This window comes from Chlorocebus sabaeus, chromosome 16, assembly GCF_047675955.1.
Source record: "Chlorocebus sabaeus isolate Y175 chromosome 16, mChlSab1.0.hap1, whole genome shotgun sequence".
Lineage (NCBI taxonomy): Eukaryota > Metazoa > Chordata > Mammalia > Primates > Cercopithecidae > Chlorocebus > Chlorocebus sabaeus.
Genome location: NC_132919.1, coordinates 57,875,229 through 57,903,072, shown reverse-complemented (window position 1 = coordinate 57,903,072; position 27,844 = coordinate 57,875,229). Strand labels below are relative to the sequence as shown.

Genomic DNA, 27,844 nt, shown 5'->3' with positions numbered 1-27,844 from the left:
AGGTGATGCCTGTGCCTGTGCCTGGAGCTGCCTGCCCTGCCACAACCAGCATGCCTGGCTGTGTGCAGCAACCAGACCCCATGCTTGCTCACACACCCATCACCACTCTATGCCTGGCTCACTCTTGGCAGGCTTGGGATCCAGGCTGGTGGCATGAACAGAGTGCAGCCTGCTGAGCTGAGTGGGCAGAAAGAATGCAGTGGGTCTGAGCCAAACTTGGGCAAAGGCACCACCAGCTCCAGAGGTTTTGACTGGAAAAGTGACACCCTAAGGATTCTGTGACACCCTTTCAGTGCTTAACTTTTATGTGCATTTATGTGATAATTCATGAATTTATTCTCCTGTGTATTCATTAATCACTTCAGTTATCTAATGATTAAGTGATATTCGTTGTTTTTAAGGTCATCAAATCTTATAAATCTATTTCACCATTAAATAACATATTTTCCACATAATTCACCTACCTGTCCAGCAGTTGGTTTTGTGTCTCCAGTTATCACCTTAATGGATGTGCTTTTACCAGCTCCATTGTGTCCTAATAATCCTAAAACTTCACCTGAAAAAAAGGTTATACTTAATCTTAATCTATTTTAATGGTAACATTAAGAGTAAAACATGGTTGAAGTCTCACAATGTGACAAGCATTTGCTATTAGTTGTCATTTAATTGTCACAACCACCCTGAGAAGTTATTGTAGCGCCTTCTTATGCCGTTGGGGCAGAAGCTCTCAATGATGGGGTTATCTGTGCAAAGTCACACTGATGGGAAGTGGCAAAACCACTCTTGGAAGCCAGGTGTGTCATATTCTGTCTCCTGTGATCCTAACTTTGGTGCAATATTGGCACAAACTGAGGTCATCTAACACTTGCTGGCCAAGCCTTTAGAGTGTGCTAGTACATCTTGTCAGTTCTCTTGTGAAAAACAATGAACATTAGGAAATCGATTGTGTTCATTTAATAAAAATGTTATGACTTCAAAAGTTCATCTTATTAGAGAACTTATGGTTTCACTGTAGATGTGACTAGGCTCCTCTTCATGAGGTGAGTTAATTTAAGTTAGAAATGAAACATGTAAAGGAGGCTATCATTGTCACTCTCCTCTGGGTCTGCATGTGAACCAAGAGGTGGTATCCAGAATAATGCTCATTAGGAATCAGGAAGCTCTAAGGAGGGCTCTGAGCCAGCAGTGGAAGATCCCCATGGCCAACCTTTTCTAACACAGAAGGAGACATTTCTTGTGGCTATCTTATTCTTCCTCTTGGAAAAACAGCCTTTCCGCTTCCCCACATACTCCTTGCGTAGACAGCTGGCAATGATGACTGGCTTCTGTAAATGACAAGGAGTTATGTCAGACCTTAATTCTCTCCATTAGCTTTGAAACAAAATTCCATCTTCTCATTAGTTGGACCCTTTGTTGCCCCAGTCATACATCCGACCTTCTATTTGGTGACATGCTTTTTGGCCATGTCCCTAGCCTAACACTTGGTTTTGGAGAGGAGAGACTGTCATTTTCCTCTCCTACAAAGGCAGTTTTTTCAGGAGCACATTATTTTATACAGCTTGCCTGTCCTTTCAGAACAAACAGGGGCCATGAGACTTAGAGAAGCACTGATTATCCCCAAACAACAAAACAAATGCTGTGGGCTGGACCTGACCCTGAATTTGTACTGTGCACTTTCTCCAACAAGCAATGATGTTTGTTGCTTAGTTCAGTTTCTGAAATTCTTTCTTGGCTTTAATAATTTCTATTGCACTCTATTTTTAATTTATTCTAAGAAGAACAAAAGAGTTAATGTGATTTTTAGTCTGCTCATTTAATTGTAAAAATGATGACTACCTACTAAAATAGTGATCCTCATTTGTAAGGAATAGAGAAACTCAAAATCATTAGAGAATTAGACTGGTAGGCTGACTAGTAAAAAAAACCTCTGTGTAACGTTTTACCTCATCAAAATTAGTAGAATTCAAGGCATTTGCTGTTCTCATTCTTTCCATCTGAACATCTTCATCTTCTCCTTCTGGTTCTTCTGGATTTTGACACACATCACTGCTTCTTGGAGAAATTCTAGAGTGAAAAGCATCCATTAATAATTGATTTCTGGCTTTCATTTTTGTGTCAAAAGTTGCATTCTTTAAAGCTTATGTTTGAGCAGTATGAGCAATTAACAAACCATCATAATCCCCCTTCACAACTCCTATCCCGTTACAACCTCCTTGCTTATCTTATCTATAGAAATATGTTTTTTCAGTATCAGTTTTAACTTGAAACCTAATAGCTGGCATAGAATTTTTATATCATAACTCAATGGAGTAATTTTTCTGGGAACTGTAGCTTTGACACCAACATGTTGACATCATTATGTTTTCATGGGGAAAATGGGCCAGAATATTTGTAATCAGGAGTTTCTAGCAAAATACAAGTTAGATGCTTGATCCCTCATTTCTTTGGAATATGTGGCATATTGACCTTTCCTCTCCATTCTAAGTCTGATCATAGCCAGGATATACTTATTCTAGTCTCTCTTCCCTTAAGTGCCTCCTTCATACTGATCTCAGAAGATTAAAGGTCTGCTCTCATCTTGGCAGTCTCCCATCCAACTTTCTGTAAGAGCGAAAGATGAAACTGATGTGGTACGGGAGACACAGACGGAGTAAGATGCTTATAGTCGCTCTTCTTTGTATGGTGCCAAAAATAGTCTCAGCTTTTAAGTCCCATTAATAACCGAACCGGTCTGTTGTCCACTGGCTGGGATGCTCACTACCAGGAAAAGAACACAGCTATTGCTGTCCTTGGTCAGTGGATCATTCTGTTCCTTCCTCCTGCATGGACAGCATTTCTTCCGCTGGCAATATACTGTTTGTTAGGTGGGACCAGCCACATTTAACTTTCCCCAGTGCTCCACTGTGGATAGTGGCAGACAGAGCCTTAATACTCCATGTTTCAAGTCTGTTTCTTCCATTACATCATAACCTTCTTGGGTTTAGGTATCTGGATCTGCATTATTTGTATGCGTCCAGGGTTCCTACTCCAGCCTATCCTACCACACGGCACCTCTTTGTTAATGCATTGATTTATGCATGAAAAATATTTTACGATATTGATCAACAAAATAAAAATCTGATTTTTTTCCAACCTAAAGAAAGGATCCTTTCTCATTGATTTCTTTCCAAACTTCCATTCCAGACATCGAAGAATAAAAAGAAAAATGATAAAATGAAGGAAAGGCTACGAATAAAGAGAGACACATGATTAGAAACATAAAAAGATAATTGTTCAATATCAGAGATGTGCTATAAAGAACTGAACTTCTACAAAAATGCATTCGGTGAAATAATTACAAATTTCTAATAACCTATCTAGCAAATTATGAAACTATCAAGTTCATTTTCAATCTTTTTTATAGAAACATAGGAAACAACTATAGTTATGTGATATCATTACTTTCTCATCTCCTCTAACAGTTGTACAGTGTCCTTAAAATTTGGGAGGCACATTAGCTAGCCAGTTGATCTTTGTAAAAATAATTCTTCCATATTTTACAAGCATTATATCTCCTTGGGCTATAGATATCTGTATCTTTACCTTAATAAAAATGTTTCACAGTGTGTACAGGAATGAAAATTATTAAATTTAGTAAAAAGTGATAATTTTTAAAGAAGAGTGTGTTCTTACAATTAGGAATACCAGAAATGGCTGTACATCCATTCGTTCTTCAGAAAAGAGAGAAGAAAAGAGAAGCTGCAAAAGAAAAGACAATTGCTAAACTGGGAGATTTTTGTTTCCTGAAATTTGTCCACATATATGTGAATTGGCCCTAAACAGCCCTGCTAACATTTGACCATGAATATCACGTTAAGTGCCCTTTCTAAAGTGTAAAGCAAGGGACTGTCTTCTTTCCTCCCAAGGTCAATGAACTTTCGTTTGAAGCAACAGGATTTATCAATTACTAATCACATGGCAAGAGAATCCTGGAGATCCGTGCTAACCTCCCCAAACAGTGAGAGACAGTGTTCATTCTTCTCACACAGAACTTCACACACCTTCCTGTGCCTATTGTTTCTCTTTGTGAGGCCGCCTTCTCTACCTTTCCCCTTCCCATAGATACCTCTTCACTCATGTACTGTAACTTCCTTCCTTTTGCAGAAGTATAGGTATCAGTCAGCCAGAAAAAAGGACTTTGCTTATATTGGGTGCTTCCTTAGAACTCTGAAATCCCAAAGATTAGGGACATTTCATTGGTTCCTTCTAAAGCCAAGCATATCAAGGAGGAAATAAGTCCCCACATGAGTGTGAGGACTACTCTATTTCCCACCACCCCTTAAACCCTTCCTCCCCATATATTAAGCAGGACCAGAGTTTCCATTACCAGTCAGCTGGAACATATTGTCTTATCTGGGAGAAAATCAATTGTATTCCATGAGGTAGAAATGTTTGAACCCCATGCACTTTAAACATGTTGTAGTAGACCTTCAACACTGGGCAAAGTTTCACAGTTGGTCATCAGTTTCAGGGGACTGGGACAGACTGTGTCATTACTTACATGAGAAGATAAGAACAAACAGCCAATCATTGTGGCAGGTGGTATTAAAAAAGTGAAGATAAATGGAATATCACTTTCAAAGACATTGAACGCAAATCCAGCCACAGAGAATACAGTGATCTAAAAAAAAGCAAATATGAAGGTTAATCACCCTGAATTTCAATGTAAGTTCCAAATCGAGAGGCTCATCTTGAAGATATTAGTAATTTCAACTTCAATCTCGCTAACCAAGCTGAAATCAGTATATCTCCATTAACAGTTTATTTTAGTGACTTAGCCAAATTCCTTTGGCCTAGAATTTCACAAGTGAGATATCACTTGATAAATCTAGGATGTGATATGTAGAATTTCTTTGTTTTTTTTTTGTTTGTTTGTTTGTTTTATTTTTTGTGATGGAGTCTTGCTCTGTTGCCCAGGTAGAAGTGCAGTAGTGTGATCATGGCTCACTGCAGCTTCAAACTCCTGGGCTCAAGTGATCTTCCTCCCTCAGACTCCCGGAGAGCTGGTATACAGGTGCATGCCAACACACCCAGCTAATATTTTTGTATTTTTAGTAGAGATGGGGTTTCACCATGTTGCTCAGGTTGGTCTGGAACTCTTGGGCTCAAGTGATCCACTGACCTAGGCCTTCCAAAGTGCTAGGGTTACAGGTATAAGACACACCCAGCACCCATACATATAATATTTTAATTAAAGTAGATAAACTTTAAAAAATAAAAGTAGATGAGCAAAAATCTAAGAAAAAAATTGAAATTGATATCTAACAGGAATAAAACAACAAAAATAAAAGGTAAGACTTTTGGTAACTATACCAATGGGGAAATAAAAGTATTTAACAACATGGAATGGCTTAAGCAGAAGTACTAAAATAGAAAATTTAGGGATAACAGGAAGTGATAGGTACACTGGAAGCCCTGATATTTTACCTTCTAATACACTGCAATGACTACTTAAAAGTTTTTGTACTTTTAATTTCTCTGCATGCAAACCATCACCTTTATGGCTATCAAAGTATTCTTCCTGCAAGTTTATCTCTAATCCTATTTGTGTTCTGCACTCTGAGCTTTTAAATTCTTCAGCACATCATTTAAGGGCAGCCAAGATTTTATTTTTTACCATAACCAGGACCATGGCCATTGTGCACCTTGTTTTTTGTCTATATTTAGGCGAGATTATTACCAGTTCCTAGGATCAGCATGGGCTTTTCCTCTGCTGGGTTTCTGTTCATTATTTCTATTTGTGCCTCATACTTCTCTCGGCTGAAATTTTACTCTTTTTCAGATTTCACCTTTTAAACAAAATCTCTACTTTCATTTTCACAAATGAATCTCTGTTTTTCATTGACCTCTTTATTATTCAGTTGTATAATAGACTCTTAAGATGGAAAATAACTCATGACTGTTTTAATAAGTGGCTGCTTACTCATCTGTTTATCTTTTGGGAGCTCTTTCAGGATTGAAACTGTCCATTTAATCTCTTTTCTCCCTTTATCAGTCTTAACTTGGACACACTGCAGAAGTCAACAATTATTTATTGAATTAATAATTTACTTTTTGGCATCCTGAAATCATAGGAAATTAGAATAGATACTCTTAAATTATACACATTTTCCCTCTGAATTTAGACAAAAGAAGGGAGGTTTTATGGAATTAGTTCTCATTAAGGAGTTTGGTGAAGCAATTTCTAGTTTTAACCATGCCAGTAACTGAATTTGTACTCTAGTGTTTATTATAGACCATAATATCATCATCCTACAGAGGGCAAAATTTAAAGGATTAACTCAGAATTGTATATTAAATATATACAGTATACATCCATAATAAACATACTTACAACATAGAAACAAAATGACCAAATGCCACTATTTTTTCTCCCCTTGTGAAAGATGAAGGAGATCACATATGTCATGAAGATAAGGGAAAAGGAATAACCGACAGCGCATGGGATCTGAAATCAACAGGAATGTGAAGCTTAGTTAAATACAAATGCAATCAAGGAAAACATTTGGGATTCAAAACATTGTCATAGCCCAGGATTTTATAGTTCTTTAATTTATGACCATATAAATATTGATAGAAATATTTCAAATTTTCAAATTAAATCACACAATGATTTTGTGAATATTGTCACTTACTTGAATATTGTCACTTACTTGAATAATATGAATTATTGTAAGTAGCATGTCTTCGAGGTTTGAAATGTAGCTCATTAAATATATAAAAACGAAGACCAAGAAGTACAGGGAAACATCCACCAGTGCCTGCCCAAACCAGTAAGCAGAAGGGGAGAGTCCCGAAATCCGTAGCTGGGACCGAGCTCTGTTCTAATTAGCAGACAGCAAAGATACAAAGTTTGTGGCTTAAGAAAATGTGGATTATGCAAGGAACTATTCAAGCAAAATCTTTATTTGTAACAATTCTAGATTATGTCTACAAATGTAATCTGGACTAAGGGATGTGGATAGTTACAGACATAAATAACCAGTCTGCTGCTTTAATGAACTGCACTGATGTTCATCACACACCTGGTAGAAATATGTAAAAAAAGACCTTAGAATAATCAAAGCATTGAACACTGCAGCAAACAAAGTAGTGATTTAATGCCTTACAGGGGATAGGGGTGAATGGGATGGACAGTTTATTCCCTTAAACAACTACATTCTCATCACAGTGATTTCTCTCTCTCTTTTCTCTCCTTCACACACACACACAGACACATACACACACACACACACACACATAATTGCTTTATCCTTTAATTGGAATAAAACAAATTGGGTTGTTCTGCCATAGTCCACATTCAAATATTTATCACTCATTCAAATATTTATGTGTATCTACATAAATATAAATACATTTATAAATGTAAATGTATTTTACATTATTTGTCATTCTCTAAATAAACATACTAAATTACGTATTTTAAAACTACTTATGAAGTGATGTGGTTTTCAGTATAATCAATAGGTTTATACGTGAAACTATTCTAACAGTTGTGAATTTTTTTCTTTTAAAAAATACTTAAATTCATTTGTTGATGGGCTTTGATGAGCTAAATGATGCTCCTGCCTGAGACATAATTTGACCTAAAGATTCATATCAGAGCCTGCCTACATCAGACACAGGTCTATGCAGGTAGTTGAACTGGTAAAGAATTGATGATTGACTCAACACATGAGTGGAGGCAAGAGAAGAATTAAGGATGATTTTGGGATCTTTAGGAAATGACTGAGCATGTGGTGCTGCTATTTATGGAGAAAGTAGTGAGGTGGGGGAATACATTCAAGTAGCTCTACATTCCGTTCTGTTTTGGAAGCATGAAACTTGAGACATCTGTGTTGCCTAGAGTGGAAATGCTGAGAACAGAGTTTGTATCAACATTGGAGGTCAAATTAGATACAATTAGAGATCTGGGGTAGAGTCAGATCTGGGAGTGAGCAGCTGGTAGAGGGGATTCGAAGCCATAGAGCTAGATGGGTTTGCCTAGGACAGAATGGCATCTAACATAAGAAGACAGCCAAGGGCCAATATCTGAGGATTTCCGAAATTAAGAGATTACATATAGGAATGAGAATCTCCAAAGAAGACAAACAATGGACAGTCTTAGGATAAACATGGTGAAACTACGGCATCACAGAAGCCGAAGAAAGAGTTCATGTTTCCTATGGAGGAAGTTTTAAAGTTTGGATTAACACCAGAATGACTTATAGTTACATCGTACTAGTAAATAGAATTTCTTGAGATTCCTGCGTGTTCCACATGAAAAGGGAACATTACGTAAATCTTATGCTCTTTTTGTGGGCACTAGAGAGACAGAGAAAACGAAACAGATGAAGATGACACAGTGAAGATGCTTACACAAGTTTTCATAGATTTTTTTCATGAAGTCACAAAAATGGGAGTTGGCCTGGGTTGATTAATCATATAAATTCACCGCCTATGATTGCCATTCAAAATCTGGCTCCACTGCAGAACTACTGAATCAGAATCATCTTTTAAACAAGATGCTCAGGTAATTTGTGAACGATAGATTCATTTGGATTAATGAGTGTCTGTAAATAAACATTTGTAAGTTGTCAGTTCAATATTGAAATTTTCTCTTATCTTTTCAAGTTCTCGCATTTCCAAAAATATCATTTCCTTTTATTTCAACAATCTCTTTTTAATTTTGGGGGGTGTCATTCTTAAACAAGAAAAAGTACCCATATTAAGTACATAGTTGAATGAGGTCTGATGAATGCATATGTTTCTGTACCACCATCATAGGCAAGGTGTAGAAGAACCCCTGAAGTTTCCCATGGTCCTTTGCAGTCAATAGCCTTTACCACTGGTTACAGGTGACCCCCCATACCCCGAGCCTGCCTTCTGTCACTACAGATTAATTTTACCTTTCTAAGAATTTTATATAAAGTAAATCATCCTAATTAAAAGTAGCTAATTATTTGTGGTTATCGTTCCCTCAGTGTAATGGTTCTGAGACTCACCTGTGTTGGTGCATTTATTAGTTGTTCCTTCTGTTTTACTGCTGAATAGTATTCCATTGTATGGCTATATCAGAATTTGTTTATCAGTTCACTGCTTGGGGGACACTTGGGTCTTTTCGAGTTGTTGGCTGTTATGACTAATGCTGTTCAGAACGTTAATGCTCAAGTGTTTATGTGGAAAGATGTTTTCTCTTCTTTTGAGTAAATACTTAGGAGAAGAATTGCTAGGTCATAAGAATAAGTATATTTTTAACTTTATAAGAAACAGCCAAATTATTTTGCAAAGTGATTGTACAATTTACAATCCCACCCACAGTGCATGAGAGGTCCGGTTTCTCCACATCTTCATAAACTCTTGATATTGTTGGTCATTCTAACATTATTAGTTTTATTGAGTGTGTAGAGCTATCTCATTGAGGCTATTTTCCTGATTACTCATGACATTAACCATCTTTTTATGGGAGTATTTTCCATCTGTACATCTTCTTTGATAAAGTATATACACAAATACTTTGTCCATTTAAAAAATCAGGCTATCCTCTATTACAGGGGAATGAGAGTTCTTTACATATTCTTGATACAAATCTTTGTCACATATATAAGTATTGTGAATATTTTCTCCCAGCCTGTGGTTTGCCTTTTATTTTATTTTATTTTTAAATTAGTTAATTAATTTATTTTTTGAGATGGAGTCTCGGTCTGTTGCCCAGGCTGGAGTGCAGTGGCACAATCTCAGCTCACTGCAACCTCCACATCCCAGATTCAAGTGATTCTCCTGCCTCACTCTCTTGAGTAGCTGGGATCACAGGTGTGCGCCACCACTCCCAGCTAATTTTTGTATTTTCAGTAGAGACAAGTTTTTGCCATGTCGGCCAGGTTGATGTCAAACTCCTGACCTCAGGTGATCTGCCCACCTCGGCTTCCCAAAGTGCTGAGATTACAGGCGTGAGCCACCAAGCTCAGCTGCCTTTTATTATTTATTGGTGTTTTACAAAGAGCAGAAGCTTTTAACTTTGATGAAGCTCAAGTTATCTTTTTTAAAATGGAATATGCTTCTTCTTCCCTATCTGAAAAATATTGCCTATCACAGGATCTGTGATTCATTTCAAATTAATTTTGTGCATGGTGTGACAGATGTTAAGAACATTTTTTTTTTTTTTCAGAATGATACCAACTTGTTCCACCACAGTTTGTTGAAAAGTCTAATCTTACCCCCATTTAAGTTATTCGGTAATTTTATTGAAAATCAGTTGATATATGTGTGGGCTTATTTCTGAAATGTCTATTTCATTTAAAATATCTACACAATTATTCTTAATTAATACAACACATTCTTAATTACTACAAGTTTGTAGTGAGTCTTGAAATCACAAGCATATTTTCTAGCTTTGCTTTTTTTTTCAAAGTTGGTTTGTCTATTCTAGTTTGTTGGCATATCCAGATAAAGTTCAGAATAATTCTCTATTACCTATTTATCTATATATTTCAACTTATAAAACTTTCTTTTATTTTTATACCTTAGAATTTATGTCTGAATTGGCTGCTCAATTAAGCATGTATAAATATTCTTATGAAAAATCCTGTAAAATTACCTTCTGCTTCTGATTATGTAAAACAATGGAAGTTGCAATTACTCATTATTACCTTATAATCATCGATGCTGCTCATGGCAATGTAAGGTGGGCAACTCGATGTTAAAACCAGCCAGAACATGATATATGCCAGGAATCCGATTGGATTGGCCTGTCCATTCTGAAAAATCCAAAGAATACAATGAACTGAATGAAGAAATTTAAAGTTCATTTTCTGGAATACAGTTTTAAAATTTTAGACTAAGTTTACATAATTCTGCCTTAGGTCCCTTTTGAGATTCCCAGACTCTTTCAATATCCTTCCAGTTTTGACACTTAACTTTTGGCTTTATACTCAAATTTACAGATAAGTGACTGAAGAAAATGAATGCACTGATAACATCTGGAAAACAATAAGAGCAAGATTTTTCTCTTTTCTTGCCTTACGATTCTAAAATGTATTTTGGTGCTAAATAATAAATTATAATTCACAGTTGACACATTCAATTTCTTAGCTGATCTTTATCTCAAATGTGGCAACTCAACAAATATCCAACAATTTACGGCTACAGTGACAATAAGTTTTTAAGTACATCATGAGATAATAGTTTTTTAAGTACATCATGAGACCTGATAAATATTGGTTGAAGATGCAAAAGTAGAGATGAAAAACTAGAAGGGAGAGCAAAAACACCAAGAAAACCTTTGCTCTAGTTCCATCTGTTGTTGCTCCTGTTTGTAACAATCTTTAAGGATAAAAGACCACAAACTCTCTTGAAAGCCAGTCCCATGTTATTTTCATGATTCACATAGTTGCTTCTTTGATTAAACACATCACTGAAGAAAGTTCTAACCAGAGCCTGGTGGTCTTCAGCTTGGTCACCAGAAAGACACTTGCTAACCATAGATGGTAAGATTACAGCTTATTGTCTGGTTGGTTCCAGAATGTTCTGAGTGCTGGGTAGGTTCAGTACTTAGTGGCTGAACTACTAAGTATATATACAAATGGTATATACAAATGGTATATATATACAAATATACAAATAGTTTGTCCGTTTAAAAAATTAGGTTATCCTCTATTACAGAGGAATGAAAGTTCTTTACATATTCTTGATACAAATCTTGTCACATATGTAAGTATTGTGAATATTTTTCTCCCAGCCTGTGATTTGCCTTTTATTTTATTTTAAAATCAGTTCATTAATTTATTTTTTGAAATGGAGTCTCGGTCTGTTGCCCAGGCTGGAGTGCAGTGGCGCAATCTCAGCTCACTGCAACCTACGCATCCCAGGTTCAAGCGATTCTTGAACTTTGGGCAGGATAGAAGCAAGTTCTGAAACTCTGGGAAACTCTGACTTTGGGGGCAATGAGCACGTAAAGTAGAATAGGGAATAAAATGAGTTGCTGGGGATATTGGTTAAAGTGACTACATTAGGCGCATAAACACAAAGTCAGCTGAGCTGGTTGTTATCTAATTAACTCTAGTTGAAACAGGATATCTTGATAGATAGAAGTCTGAGGCAATTTGCCCAATTATTGTATACTGCTCTCAGAAACCAGAAAATTGAAAGATGTTAAAAATACATGATCTTTGTGTTCAAAGAACTCTCTGAAAGGGAGAAATGTATGTATACAATAACTAAAAAGGAATCATTGTGAACTGTGATAGTTATTCTGGTTCTAAACTTAAAGGGCTGTATACGTTTCGATTACTTGGACCTTTTTTAAAAAATAGATTCCCTCCTCTCACCATGCCCATGAGGAAAAGTGGTTTGATTGGTTTGGAGAAGGCCAGGGGAATTAATATTTTTGACAGGAATCTGCAGTAATTCTAATGTAGACAGTCTGCAATTCTAGCCTGAACTTAGTCATGAATTTCTTTTGTAAAATTTCTAAAAGTAATAATAAAGCCCCTTCCTCCCTTTATTCTTTCCTTCATTCTTTCCTTCCTTCCTTCCTTCCTTCCTTCCTTCCTTCCTTCCTTCCTTCCTTCCTTCCTTCCTTCATTTATTCTTTCCTTTCTTTCTCCTTTGTTTCATTTGTTCACTATTCTTGTGCTGGTCACAGTGCTGTGTGATTTCATTTTTATTGCTTCATATTCTCTTTGAAAAATGTTTTGTTCGTTTTATTTTACTTTAAACAAATTGAAGCTCTGAAAAGGCATTGATTTTCCAAAGTCCCAGAACTAGAATGAGTCCAAATGTTAATTTATTACGCAGTGGTTTACTCAATTAAAACAAGATTCCAGCCCTTAAAAGGGTGATCTGGGAGATTCCTGTAAGAGGAAAGTCAGGAATTGTACCATTATATATACTTACCTCCAAAAATGTACTTCTTTCAGTTTGGATATGTACTGATGGTTTAACCATTCCAAGTAGCCCATTACTAACAATGTCCATAAGAACTGGGAAGCAATTCAATCTTTTGGCATTGCATGCTAATGAAAAGCTGTAATTCTAAAATATAACAAGTAAGGATATAAGTTCTCAAATATCTTCATTTTGTTCTCTAAAAAAGTCAAAATTTGACATTTAAGAGGTTATACTTTTCTTGTGGTGTCAAATAATCAAAGTAAAAAGCCAAACACTGTGTAAGTAAAACCAAACACTGTATAAGTAAATCAAAACATGTATATAGTAAAACTAAATCATGTAACTGATATTTCGGACACCAGATGTCTTGCTTGAGGTTAGCATCATATGTTCAGTGTTTATTGTTTAAGAACAAAACAGAAGTTTTGGAATACATGTATTATAAAATCTTTGAGGGGAAACAAGAAATTTTTGAACTTACACATGGTCTTGATAGTAGGTATTCTAGAGTATGTATTTTGCTAATAGTTTGTGCCAATAGACAATGATGGATATATGAATTATTTATGCCAGTGAATACAATTCACTAAGTAATAAATGAAAACAGTATTTGCTTTTCATTTTTATTTCTTAAGTTGGAGGCCTGAGTATATTGATATTATGTTAGCTTTTCACATTTTTCAGAAAGATTATTAGAGAGCTGCATACCTTTTCACTACCACACACTGTGATGGCTCCATTATAAGATGGGTCATCTGTGCCATTTCTAGTTCCAAATGCATCCACTTCTAAAGCTATGTTCTGGTGCTCCACAGAATGTATAAAGTCATCAATGCTTGCCCCTAAGGTGTAGTTAAAGATATTAGGTATCACAAAACTAAAAAAATTAATGTCAAGTTGTATAGTCAAATTACAATTAATGTCATTATGTGATGCAGTAATATGGACCGTCAGGATATTTTCTACATAAAATGCTTGTTAATGTGAATTAAAATATCTATTTATTTCTCATGGAATTCCTTTATGATATTTTTATTTGCTTATGATTATTATTAATGTGAAAGATTTTTTTAGTTCCAAATGTCTTTCAAAATAGATTTCTTTCTAGACTCTTGCAATGAATGGCCATAACCAATAAGGTTTTAATGATACAGAAAACTTCTTTTGATTAACCACCAAGTTTGCTAAAAGCCATTTTACTACTGCTAGATTATTAATTAATTTTCAAAATTTTCTTGATACAGGAAGACAACATGTAGACTAGCAATGTGAGGAGCTCTGTAGACCTTCTCCCCAGAAAAACAATAATATAAAAATTCCTAAAAAACCAACAAATTAAAATTTTTTGAAATTGTTCTAAGAGCATACAGAACATGATGACACACTTATTTAATAAAATTTATTAAATCTCAGTAAGAGCACTGAGAAGTTGTGGCATTTGAGCCACAGCCTGATCCCTCCACTCCCCACTTGCTTCTCAGATCTGTGTAACAGAAGCTTCACTTTGAAAGGGTGTCGGCAAGCATGCAGGGATCCTTCTTCCCCAAGTCCAGTTCAGGGCTATAGTATCTTCATGGGAGGGGCTTCCCATCAACTTTTCTCATTTCCCCACATCTATGTTGCAGAAGATCAATACCAGGCAAGAGGGGCTAAGAGATCTGGAGTTCTCTTCCTCCACCCATTCCCTGATCATAAGGTGGAAGCTCTACCCTAGGAATAAGAGGCCAAAAACACCGGGACACAATCATCCTTGTGCCATCTCACGTGTAGGACAGAGTTTCCATGACAGGAGAGGCAAGCTGAGAAGACCAGAGGCCACCACCCCTGCCAAGTACCCTGCTCATAAATCAGGGGCTCCACACCAAGAGAATCAGGCATGATCCATGCTTCCAGCTCTGAAGCAATGGTGAGATTCTTGTTTCAGGGGCAGCGGCGAGCCATAAGAACAGTATGTGCTGAAACTCTCCCTGAAGAAACTGACTTTAGTTGGAACAGAGTTTGGGGAAGTTCAGGCCTAAGAGTGCACTAAAAACCGTCAAGATTTTGTTGGTAAGCAATTGACAGGAGATTGCAATTTACTCGGTTAAACCATACACCAGCTAAAAGTTTACTAGAGAGAGCAGCAAAACAGAGAGTTAAGAAGAACCCTTCTGTGGAGAGGACAAACCTCAATAACTGGCCTAGAAGACTTTTCCTACAAACAAGACCATATTTATAGTAGTGCTCCCTTATCCATGGTTTCACTTTCTGCAGTTTTAGTTACTTTTAGTCCACTGCAGCTCTAAAATACAACATGAAACATTCCAGAAATAAACATTGTGTAAGTTTTAAATTGCATGGCATTCTGCTCAGATGGATGAAATCTCATATTGTCCACTCTGCCCTGTGGAGGATATGAATCAGCCCCTTGTCTTGTGTGTCCACACTGCATATGCTACCTACTCATTAGTCACTTAGTAGCCACTTCTGTTATCAGATTGACTGTCAAGACATCACAGTGCTTGTGTTCAATTAACCCTTATTTTACTTAATAGTGACCCCAAAGCACAAGAGGAGTAAATGCTGGCAATTTAAATATGTCAAAGAGAAGCCGTATATTGCTTCCTTTAAGTGGAAAGGTGAAAGTTGTTGACTTAATAAGGAAAGGAAAAAAATTGTATGCTGAGTCTGTTAAGATATACTCTGAGAGCAAATCTCTTCTGTAAATAGTGAAGAAGAAAAAAGAAACTCATACTAGTCTTGCTGTTGCACCTCAGACTGTAAAAGTTATAGCCACAGTGCATGATAAGTGCTTAGTTAAGATGGAAAAGGCAATACATTTGTGGATAAAAAACCTGAACAGAAACGTGTTCTCATGGATGGCCATTAGGTTTGCTACTATCTATGGCTTCAGACATCTGCTGGGGATCTTGTAATGTTTCAGATGAGCGGGAATTACTGTAATTGGATCAAACTGTGGAGCAATTTATGCATGTGGGCATTTTTGAAAACAATAGGCCAATCAGCTTGCTACTGGTGGTGACTAATAACTGAATGTTATACCAGTGGAGTTAGCCAGTTTAATGGAGAGATCAGGGAAAGAGACAAAGAAAGGTCTGCTAAATCTATTGCCATCTCAGGGGAACAATGCACATGGCCAAAGTTATGCCTCTGAAGAACAGCATCAGAGTTGTATAAAGTAAGGGAAATGAGCAAACAATAATAACAAGCTTCAAGACAAGTTGGCGATCATTATCCAAAGTTGTTACAATGTATGACTTTAAATGTCCAGTTTTCAACCAAAATTATGAGACATGCTAAAAAATAAGAAAGTGTCACCCTTATACAGGAAAATGGTAGGCAACAAGAACAGCTTTTGGAAGACTGAGATAGCAAACTTGAAAAACAAAGACTTCAAGGCAGGTATTGTAAGTATGCTCAAAGAACTAAAAGAAAGCAAGTTTAGAGAAGTGAAGAAAGGTGTGATGACAATGTCTCATCAAATAGACTATACCAATAAAAAGTTTTTTAAATAATAAAGAATCAAATAGAAATTCTGGAGTTGAAAGTACAATAATTGAAATGAAAAATTCATGGAAGGAACTCAACAGTAGATTTGAATGATCAGCAGAATTACAGCAAACCTGTAAACTACAGACATGAAGACAGATTAAATGAGAAATTATGCAATCTGAAGAACAACAACAAAAGAAAATAGAACCTCAGAAAAATGTGGGACATTATTAATCACACTATTTCATATGCAGTGGAAGTACCATAGGGAGAGGAGAGAGATGAAGGAAGAGAAAAACAACCACTGAAGAAATAATGACTGAAAACTTACAAAATTTGATTAAAAACTTTATACATCCAAGAAGTTCAACCAACTCCAAGTAGGATATATGCAAAAAGATCCAAATCCAGGTACATTAGAGTAAAAACGGTGAAGACAAAGGCAAAGAAAATGTTTCCTTAATGATGTATCAGGAAACACCAAAAAGAACCCAGCTGATTTCTCATCAGAAACAAAGGAAGCCAGAACACAGTAAAATGACATATTCAAAGTGCTGAAAAAAAAATTCAGCAAAAATAGCTTTCAAAGATGAAGGTGGTAATAGGTATGATGTATACTGTTTGAGTGATGGTTACACTAAAAGCCCAGACTTCACCACTACACAATATGTCCATGTAGCAAAACCACACTTTTATCCTCTAAATCTATAAAAATAAAAATAGTAAAGAATAAAAAATGGTGAAGGTATAACTTTTTTTCCTAAACAAAAATGAAGAATTTGTTACTAGCAGACTTGCCTTATAAGAAATACCTAAAACTGAAAGCAAATAACCCCAGATGGCAATTTGAATCCAAGTGAAGACGCCAAAGAGGATCAGCAAACACAACTATGTACTTATAATCGGTAGTACAAATGCGTATTTTCCTCTTGTATTAACTCATTTTAAAAGCAATTGTATAATGCAGTATCATATAATTTTATCGTTGAGGCTGTAAAATACAGACATGCGAAATATTTGAAAACAATGGCACAAAGGAGGCAGGTGGAAGCCTAGCTGTACTGGAGTAAGGACATCACATAGGATGATAATATGAATTCACAGGAACAAATGAAGAGAACCAGAAATGGTAAATAAACTTAATTTCAATGAGTTACAGACTCTTTCGTCTTATATAGCTGTATTCACTCTTCCCCGTTTTGATGTTATTATTACACATCTAAATGTTTTAAAACCAGCAATACATTGGTACAATTATTACTCGATATGATTTCATATCTTTTAAAGAAGCTGAGAGGACAGCAAGTATATATTTGTAGACTTTGTTACATTAATCTTAAATTTGTGTAAACTTTAAGTAGATTAAAATAAGATGTATATTCTAGGCCCCAAAATAACCCCAAGAACATAATTCAAAAATATAATAAAAAATCATTAAAAGAATTAAATCATTAAACTAGAAAATACTCAGTGCCGAAGAAAACAGTAAAGAAGAACTAAAGGAACAAAAAAGACACGAGACTTTCAGAAAACAGACAATAAACTGGCAGATACAAATCCTACATTATTAGTAAAAGTATGGTTTGTGAATAAAATAATACACACAAAAGGCATAGATTGTTAGGTTGTATTTAAAAACACTATCCAACTATATACTGTTTATAGGAGACACACATTAAATTACATTTACAGGAGACACATATTAAATTTCATTGAAACAAATAGATTGAAAGCAGAAGGTGGAACAAAAATACATCATGCAAGACAAGACCGTGGGAAAACTGGAGTGGCTCTTCTAATATCGGACAAAATAGATGAAAACAAAAAATGTTACTAGAAATAATAAGAGACATTTTCTAATGATACAAGGGTCAAAACAAGGTCAAAACAGCAGGAAGTTATAACATTTATAAACATATATGCACTTAACAGAGACTCAAAATACAAAATAACACTGAAGAGTGAAATATACAAATTTTCACTCACAACAGCAGAAAGCATATTCTTCTCAAGTGCACAAGGAACATTCTCCAAGATGAGCTAAAGGCAAGGACATCAAACAAGCCTCAATACTTTGAAAAAGGTTGAAATTTTATAAACTATGATCTCTGACCACAGGGGAAGAATTCAAACTTCAACAACAAAATCTTAGAAAATCACAAATCTTTGGAAACGAATCTTCTCCTAAATAACCAATGAGTCAGAAAAGAAATCACAAAGGAAATTAGAAAAGATTTTGAGAGAAATGAAAATTAAAACATGATATACTGAAACTTATGCTATGCAGCGAAAGCATAGCTTAGAGGGAAGTTTATAGCTGTAAACACCTATGTTAAATAAAAGAAGAAAAATCTCAAATCAGTAAGTGAAACTTCTATGTTAAGACACTGAAAAAGAGAGGAACAAGCTAAACACAAGGCAAACAGAAAGAAATGAAACCAAGAACATTGGTTTGGAAATGAGTGACACAGACAATAGAAAAACAATAGAGACAATTAAGCTAGAAGCTGGTTCTTTGAAAGCATCAACAAAATTGATGAGCCCTTAGCTAGGATGACCAAGAAAGAGTAAAATAACATGAAAATTACTAAGATCAGGAACAAAAAGAGGGTATGAATACCAATCTTATAGATTAAAAGATAGCTACACTGGTACATTTCTACCTAATAAAGAAGAATTGTCAATCCTTCACAAGGTCTCAAAAAGAAAAAAAAAAAAATAGACGAAGTGCAGGGAACATTTGCCAACTAATTATACGCAGCAAATATTACCCTGATATCTAAAGACATTAGCATAAAATAAAACTACAGACCAATATCCCTTATGAATAGAGATGGAAAACGTTATCAACAAAACCCTAGAAAACCAAATCCAGGAGAAAATGGAAAGGATTATACACCACGACCAAGTAGAATTTATCCTATAAATGCAAGGTTGGTTTAATGTCTGAAAATAACGTGGTATAAAACCCACATGATCATCTCAGTAGACACAGAGAAAACATTTGACAAATCCAACATCTGTTCATAATGAAAACAGACAAATAATAATAAAAAAAAAACTAGAAAAAGCATGTCACATGTTTCTAAATGCAAGAAAGCATTCAGATGACACTTCAGCACTATTCTTTGTGTCATTTTAAACAGCAAAATCACCACAGAAAAAAACACACAAAAATGTGAAAAAGTAGCATGAAAGAGATTGCTAAAAAGCATTTGTTTATAGTACGAGAGCTAACACAAGAAAGCAGTGTCATTTTGTTCAATCTCAGCTGAAAATGCGTACGTCAGGTGACTAAAAATGTTCAATTCTCTGAGCATATCTGTAAATATCATGAAAGTGCAACAGATATGTAGTTGGGGGTTAGCAATAAATTTCAGTGAATAGGCAAATTCTTAGATACAGAATCTGAATATGAGGACCTATGGTATCTGATAAAAGAATTTTATCTACAATATAGAAATAACACTTAGAATTCAATAAAAAATACAATCCATTTTAAAAAAAGAAAACAGACATTTCTACAAAGAAAATGTACAATTGATCAGTTATCACACGAAAAGATACTCAACATTACTGGCCATTAGCAAAATACAAATCAAAATCACAAGATACCACTTGACATACACTATGCTGCATGTAATAGAAAAAACAAAAAACAGGTGTTGGCAAACATATGCAGAAACTTGGAATCCTCAAAAATTGCTGGTGTGGGGCCAGGTGCAATGACTCACACCTATGATCCCAACACGGTGGGAGACTGAGGTGGGCGGATCACGAGGTCAAGAGATAGAGACCATCCTGGCCAACATGGTGAAACCCCGTCTCTACCAAAAATACAAAAAAAATTAGCTGGGTGTGGTGGCACGCTCCTGTAGTCCCAGCTACTCAGGAGGCTGAGGCAGGAGAATCACTTGAATCTGGGAGGCGGAGGTTGCAGTGAGCCAAAATTATGCCACTGCACTCCAGCCTGGTCACAGAGTGATACTCCATCTCAAAAGAAAAAAAAAATGTGAATATAAAGTGGTACAGTCACTTTGAAAAACAGTTTGGCAGGTCCTTCAAAGGGTAAACATAGTTACCACGTGACCCAACAATTCTACTTTTAGGATTACACCCCAGAGAAATGAAAACATATGTTCAAACAAAAACTTGTACATGAACATTCATAGCAGCATTTTTCATAATATCCAATTATTGGGAAAAATATATCCATCTGCTGATGAATGATAAATAAATTGTGGTATAACCATCAATAAAATATTACTCAACAATGAAAATGAAGTATTAATACATAGATAAATGCTACAACACAGATCAACTTTGAAAATATGCTAAGTGAAAGAAGTCAGTCATCAAATATCAGATATTGTATGAGTCCAGCGATATTACATGTTCAGAATAGACAAACCAATAGAAACAGAACGTAAATTTGTGATTGTTTAGGATTGGGGGGAAGGACTACACGGGAGTAAATGCTATTCAGTATGGGGTTTCTTTATGGGGTGATGAAAATATTCTAAAATGGATTGTAGTGATGGTTTCACAATTCTGTGAATACAATAAAAACCATGGAATTGTGCATTTCAAATGGATAAATTGCATGGCATGTGAAGTATATCTTAATGAACCTGTTAAAAATGCTATTTTGGTACAAACTCTTTCATTTCGCAAGTTGCCACCAGATGTTCCTCCTTTAGAAAATATCTAATTCCTGCTTCTTTCGGGGCCTGTATTTATTATCTTTAAGTTTCATAAACTGTTTTTTTAACACATGCTGAATAGCTGAAAAGCTAGTTTCTTTCATGATTATGTTTTCTAAGTACTGCTCTGAACAGTAAATGTATTTGGAAATCAAGTATCCACCATTTTACCTGTTTTATTGATGATCAGTAACTGAGTGAGAGGGTCATGTGGTTGTTGTCCAGGAGCAAGGAAATACAAATGAGGAGAAAGTTCCCAGGTGTAGCTGTTGTAATATATATTCACCATGGTATACTCCACAAGAAGAGGGCAAAATCCAGTCATTAGAATTAATAGCCTACACAAAAGAAAATTGCCAGTGTGAATGCAATGTCATTTCCTAATCGAACACTCTCTGAGCAGTTTATAATGTAATGGGATAAAGAAATTATAAAAATTAAACACACAATTAACTGTCACATTTATTGAGCCATTTTGTCCTTTTGCTACCTCCAAATCCAAGGTGATAAACCATAGATTTGTCCTTTGTTCATTTCCCCTGTTGCTTTCTGGCCATTGAATATGCCATTAAAATTCATGAGATATTTGTCCTTCGGATGTCAAGATTCTACCTCTCTCCTGTGCTTCCACTGTGATGCTTTCCCTTTCTGCTGCCTAATTCACCATATTTTTGTGTTTTTTTGCTTGCCTTTATACCTTAGATTTGCTTTTTAATGCATTGACTTTAAAAAAAAACCTATGGCCACTCTGATACTTACAGTGCTAAAAGAGCTTTTCTTTCATACTTTAACTTTAACAAGCGAACTCTTGCAATTGCGCAGATTTGCTGTCGCCAGAGAGCCACACCACCTATTGTCTTTCTCATCTTGTTAAGTGAAGAGAGGACTTGTTCCATCTCAACAAGCCTTTCAGTGTCATCAGCTTTTTCCACTTGTACTTCTCCCAAAATAGCAATGTCTGCAAAACATAAAATAAGCAACTCATATGTACTTTATATGGCTTACTATAGGGATTTGCTCTGGTAAGGATATCATGATTAGGTTCTTCTGTGTTACTATAGGTATAATGTTGTTTTGCTGGTTATGGCCTTAAAATAGAGAAATAGATGAAATATTTATTTCTTGAACAAAAGGGATAGAAAGGAGACCTTAGGTAATTTAAGGTCAAGATAAATAGGCAAGGTCTTCACAGTGCTTAGGAATGACTTGGAAAATTAGTAAAGGAAACAAATATCTTACATGTTCAATTAAGCTACAAATTGACATGCTCTGAACAGGGAGTAAACTGTAAATGGCAAGCTACAAACTGGGAGTTAGCTACGAATTGTTACTGCAGATATTTCAAAACTATTCAGTTTTGAATAGTTTCTGAGACTGCATTATTTTGTGTGTTCTCTGTAATCTCTGGATACCCAGGATACTGTCCATCGTATAATGCTAAAATAAGCCTAATATCGAACCTCAAAAAGCACACACCCATAGATGTATAAGTACAATGACAGGACACAACAACACACTGTGAATGAAGATATAAGGATCTTAAGATAGTGATCAAAAGTCTATTTAAAAAAGTAGTTGGGCGTGTTGGTGGGCGCCTGTAGTCCCAGCTACTTGGGAGGTTGAGGCAAGAGAATGGCGTGAACCAGGGAGTAGAGTTTTCAGTGAGCCGAGATCGTGCCACTGCACTCCAGCCTGGGCAACAGAGTGAGACTCCGTCTCAAAATTAATAATAATAATAATAATAATAATAATAATAATAATTCAGGGATATTCTGCTTCTCATTAGTTGCAAGAGACTGTCACCTGTCTTACCAAGGGAATAAATATTAGTTATTTTTAATCCATCAGATGGGCGAGAGCACAAAGAAACCTAAAAAATCTAACATGTACAAAGGAAGAAAACATTTTTAGGGGGAGAAGATTCCTGTGGAAGCTTTCATCTTTAGGGAAATGGCAGAAAAAGGAGAAAACCACCATAGGTAAGCTAAATGAAAGCAGCCTAGATTAAACAAATTCTGTGGTTATATGTGGGCTGAAATAACTGATTAGAATCATGTGGTACCTAAGTCACAAAATGAGTTTACAGCATCTACCAACTTTTTTTCATGGAGCCTTTCCTAAGTGCATAGGAACAGTATACCAGTAGCTGGGGGCAGATACTGAGAAAAATGGAGAGAGAAACACAAGAAGCTGCATAGTGTCTTGAGCAAGACATCATCAGGGTTCATGGGTCTTTCCTTTTGTGTAACACATTAGTCCACTAGGGTCCAGTCACTGAATGAGAGAGTGGAGAGATATATACTAATAAATAAATAAACAAAAAGTGATGGCAGGCTGAAAATCAGTGAGATTCATTGTTATTGAGATATTTGATAGTAGGGCTATGGAGAAATTAATAGAATTTTTCCAGTGCTATAATTCAAAGTCATGTCTAAGGGAAAGACCTGATTCTACCTTTAAAACATTCAAAGCTGGAAGTGGGCTGAATCTAATAAAACCTGTGCTAAAGCTCAGATACTTGCCAAATACAAATTAGATGAGTTCTGCCATCCACATCAGCAGCTTCGCAGAGGAAGAGTCATGCCATTTTCTAGCCACTGTTTACCTCAGTGTTCCTGTTTTGTTAAAGTAATGTCCATGATAAAATACAAATTTCAAGACATATGAAGAAGCAGGGAAATATAACCCATAGGGAAGAGGTAAAAAAATCAGAGTCAGTTACTGATAAGGGTCATCAGTTACTGATAAGGGTCATCAGTCACATGGCCCACATGTTAGAATTAAAATACATGAGTTTAAAAATAACTTTGATAAATATGTTATAAGATCTACTGGAAAATATGGACACTATTGGGAGCAGATGAGAAATAGTAAAGAACTGAAACTCTAAAGAACAAATGAAAATGTTAGAATGAAAAAGTACGGTATCAGAAATAGAGAGTTTATTAGGTTCGGCTTCAAAACATCTGAACACAAGAGAATAAGTTATTTGTGACCTTGAAAATAGGTAGATAGATATTGTCCAATTTCTAACATAAAGAAAAAAAGAGAAAAACCTGACACCAGAGAATCTGAGATCTATGGAAAAGTACAATACGTCTAATTAAGACTTTGTTCTTTATTTTTGGCCTACAGGAATTTAATAGTTTCATTTTTAAAGTATTGTTTGGGGTTCTTAAGTGTTTTAGGTCTGTGAGTTCATGTTTTATATAAATTTATGATTTAGAATAAATGTTCTATCTGAAATTGATCTTAGAAGCCTAGGGCTAATATGAGTGCAGTGAGCCTTGGATGTAGAAAAATGGATTATTTTTAACTACGAGGCAATGTTGACAAAGATGTGTTTCACTTTTCCACAAGCTTGTCTAAGAAGAGCCTTAATCATGAACCCCACATTTTGTAATCCATCTTTGGAACAGTGTACTCTTGAAACATATGCTTTTACACAGTAATTTTCATGCATTTTATTTACCTGATTCATTAATTGTTGATTTTCCTTCTAGCTTCAGGAATACTTCATTCAAAGTTGTCATGGAAACACCATAATTCTCAATTCCTAGGTCAGGATAGCTATCAAGATCCTTGTAAAGTTCTAAGAAATACATACACAGCAGTGAATTAAAACAAGAATCACAAGTGAACTGGAGACAATTTTTCAAACTAATAAGCACAAATATATGAAATTATACTTGTGATATGTCAAAGACATTTGAAAATTAGCATTTCATAATAGATCAGCTTATTCTGCAAATTCTATATATTATTTTCTATTGTACATCATGTGTTACAATCCACATATTTCTATATCAATATTAACTTACATTCATTTGCATTTCTAGTAAAGTTTAATCTTAGTTTTTTCTGACTTCTTTTTAAAATTTAATTAACTGTGAAACTCTGGGTTTTTCAACTCTAAGCCTAATTAATTCAAGAGTCTTTTCTAGAGAACAGATATAAATGGGAGCCATTTATGCTGTAACTGACAAAAGGAAAGGAATTGATTTTTTGAGAATTAATTCGATGGTGCAGAATCTTCTATAGTTTAGAAAATATTTGTTAAAGAGAAGTCATAGAATATAAACCATTTAAAAGTTTTCTGTTTCTAACAATGGAAGATCACAAGACCTAACAGGCAGAGAACGTGGAATTGAATCGGGGAATTTTCCTGGAATTGTGACAGTGGTTATTTCCTCTAGCAATTTTATATCTCTTCATTCTTTAGTTCGTTCATCAAAAGATACCTATGCATCCGTCATTGTTCATGAAGCAATGAGCAGTACCCCAGCCTGCACGGATTTGAACTGTAGTGGTTAAATTGAGCTTACGTAAAAACCTAATTCTAACCCTAGGGTGATTACAGAAGTCCTTAGGCTTCGATCTCGAGCTCCTGCTTGGGCAAAAGGATAAGTTAAAAGCTTTTGTCTTGACTAGAATGCCACATACAGAAAGGTAGAAAAGAAGTAAGATTTAATATGCGCCATTCTTCATTCTACCTAAAACGTTTACAAATTTTCTTTAAATTGTAATGACTGTTAAAAAGTGCTAATTAGAGTTTGCTTAACACTTTACATGATGATTCTAAGGAATGCTTGTGTTGTCACCATAAAATGTGTATTTGAATGAATGTATATGTCTTTGTTAACCACATATACAGCAAGGTTAATTGTTTCAACCACTAATGCAGGTCTTCATAGTGCCCCATTGTTAAGGAACAGGTTCCCTGAACAACAAACATAATTAGTACGTTTTTATGCATTAGCCTGAAAAACCCAAAGTTATTGCAAAATTCTCACCGAGAGAGAGAGCCACATCACAGGGCTGTTTAACGTAGTGCGTAAGCCAGAGGTTTTCTACCATTTGGGTTTGTGTACATTTATGAATACTAGAATATTATGTCACACACTGCTAGGGAAGAAGGACTAAAAGAAGCCCTCTAAAATGCCCATGCATTACAATACAACTTTTAGAATATAATTCTATTTCCCACTATACAGAAAATAATTCAGTTATTGTACTATTCTTTTGATTATGTTTCAGTACCTGAGCATACTGTAAGACCTCGATAAATGTTAGTTGTAATAATAATAATTATGATGATGATGGCTATTATTTACATATTTTATTTCACAGTGTTCATATACATTACCTGGAAATTTATTTGTTCTTTCTAAGGGTAATGTATAAACAAGTTTTCCTTCACTTTTGGCTGATAATTTGGCATCAGGGATGTGCTGTTTAACAAGTGATGTTATGTTTTCCTCAACACATACTTCATTTAACTGCAAGCTGGCATTCAGAAAAAAAGACATATGTTTGACATAGTCTCCAACAGCAAGAAAATAATTAACTAGTCTCTATAGGACAAAGAAAATCAATTAAAATCTCATGCCAGAAATAGGTCAGACAAACATGAAATAAGAGGACACAAACCCAAGAAATAAGAGGACAAAAACCTAACCAAATCATATAAATGTGATGGACAAAAGAAAAGAATGAGCTAATGAGAGTTACTGGTGAGGTTACTCAGGGGTGGTGCCCAGAGAATTCTGATATTGATTCAAGCCTCTGAAGAGAGAGTAGTCACAGACTGAAAATACTAGGGTTGCAATAAAGCAAAGGTCAGGACTATGCAAAATGGATAACGTAGCAGATGATGTTCAGTTTTACGTTGACTAAATAGAATTGTTGTATTGCTTCAAAAGAACAGGAGATTTGTGATAAGTATAGATGCCAAACAGTTTCAGTTATTCAGTTTACACATCAAATGCAAATTTACTAAGTTCTTAGTATGTGACAAACGTCATACTAAGTGCTGAGGATACAATGGTGACTAAAACAGCATTATTCTGCTTTTATGGAGTTGATTGTCTAGTGGGGGAGACAGGAAGAAAACATGTAGACAACTAGATGAGTAAAATAATTATCAATAGTAGTAAGTGCTATGAAGGAAAGTGGATTATAGACAGAAACTAATAATGAATGAATATGGGTTTGCTTTTCTTGTAATGCTAAGCCCAGAACTTTGAATAAGGACAAAGAATCATTGAGAAAATCAGTTTATCCATTGAAAAACACCACAGCTATTTCTCCATTATAGAGAAACAGACAAACACAATAATCTATTAATTAAGGTTATAAAGTATACAGTGGGCAAAATATCAGTAGTGACTTGGCTTTGAAATATAGTTTTGGCATTTGGAATGTGTTATTCAACTTACCTAAACAGTTACTTTATTAGAAGACTGGAATAATGATTCCTAGCATCTAGGGTTATTCTAACAACTGAATAATAGCAATGTTTATCCTTAGCCCTTAAAAATGATAGCAATTTTATTTGACCAAATGCATAAGTCAAAAATTATTCCACTGACACATAAGGCATGTATGAACGTAAAAAATATATGCTAGTTTTTAGAAGTAGTGAAATCCACTGAAGGAATGACGCAAAAAATGTCATAGTTGTTTTCCATGACGCTGACTCCTGAAATGAAAACAATTTAAGAAATATTCCTTGGCCACTCGTAGGAACTTGTGCTGAGTGCTAGGGGGGAATGAATGACTCATGTAGAAAGTCATTCATTGAGGAGCCTACAGCTTGAAAGGGGAGGTTATAAAACTTTTCCTGTAAAATGTTTACTAGATAGTACATTTTCTAGGCTTTATAGACTATTAGGACTCTGTTGAAACTCTTCCACTCTGCTGTTGTAATGAGGAGGCAGCCAGAGCAGTATGTAAAAGAATGG

At 35.4% G+C, this 27,844-nt stretch overlaps 1 protein-coding gene across 2 annotated transcripts in view; it reads right to left on the bottom strand.

Moving 5' to 3' along the window:
• ABCA8 (ATP binding cassette subfamily A member 8) overlaps positions 1-27,844 on the bottom strand; it is a 79,219-nt gene that overhangs the window by 9,469 nt on the left and 41,906 nt on the right. Inside the window, exons 17-31 of one of the 2 annotated variants that reach the window (XM_008011982.3) lie at positions 26,248-26,387; positions 24,574-24,693; positions 21,861-22,059; positions 21,273-21,439; positions 13,615-13,748; positions 12,913-13,050; positions 10,668-10,775; positions 6,693-6,863; positions 6,374-6,487; positions 4,541-4,660; positions 3,673-3,738; positions 3,134-3,225; positions 1,944-2,064; positions 1,208-1,325; positions 465-556 (exon numbers count right to left, since the gene is read on the bottom strand). In XM_008011982.3, coding sequence (XP_008010173.2) covers positions 465-556; positions 1,208-1,325; positions 1,944-2,064; positions 3,134-3,225; positions 3,673-3,738; positions 4,541-4,660; positions 6,374-6,487; positions 6,693-6,863; positions 10,668-10,775; positions 12,913-13,050; positions 13,615-13,748; positions 21,273-21,439; positions 21,861-22,059; positions 24,574-24,693; positions 26,248-26,387 — 1,900 coding nt within the window. The remainder of the gene's footprint in view (positions 1-464; positions 557-1,207; positions 1,326-1,943; positions 2,065-3,133; positions 3,226-3,672; positions 3,739-4,540; positions 4,661-6,373; positions 6,488-6,692; positions 6,864-10,667; positions 10,776-12,912; positions 13,051-13,614; positions 13,749-21,272; positions 21,440-21,860; positions 22,060-24,573; positions 24,694-26,247; positions 26,388-27,844) is intronic. The other variant, XM_008011983.3, reaches the window with a different exon arrangement.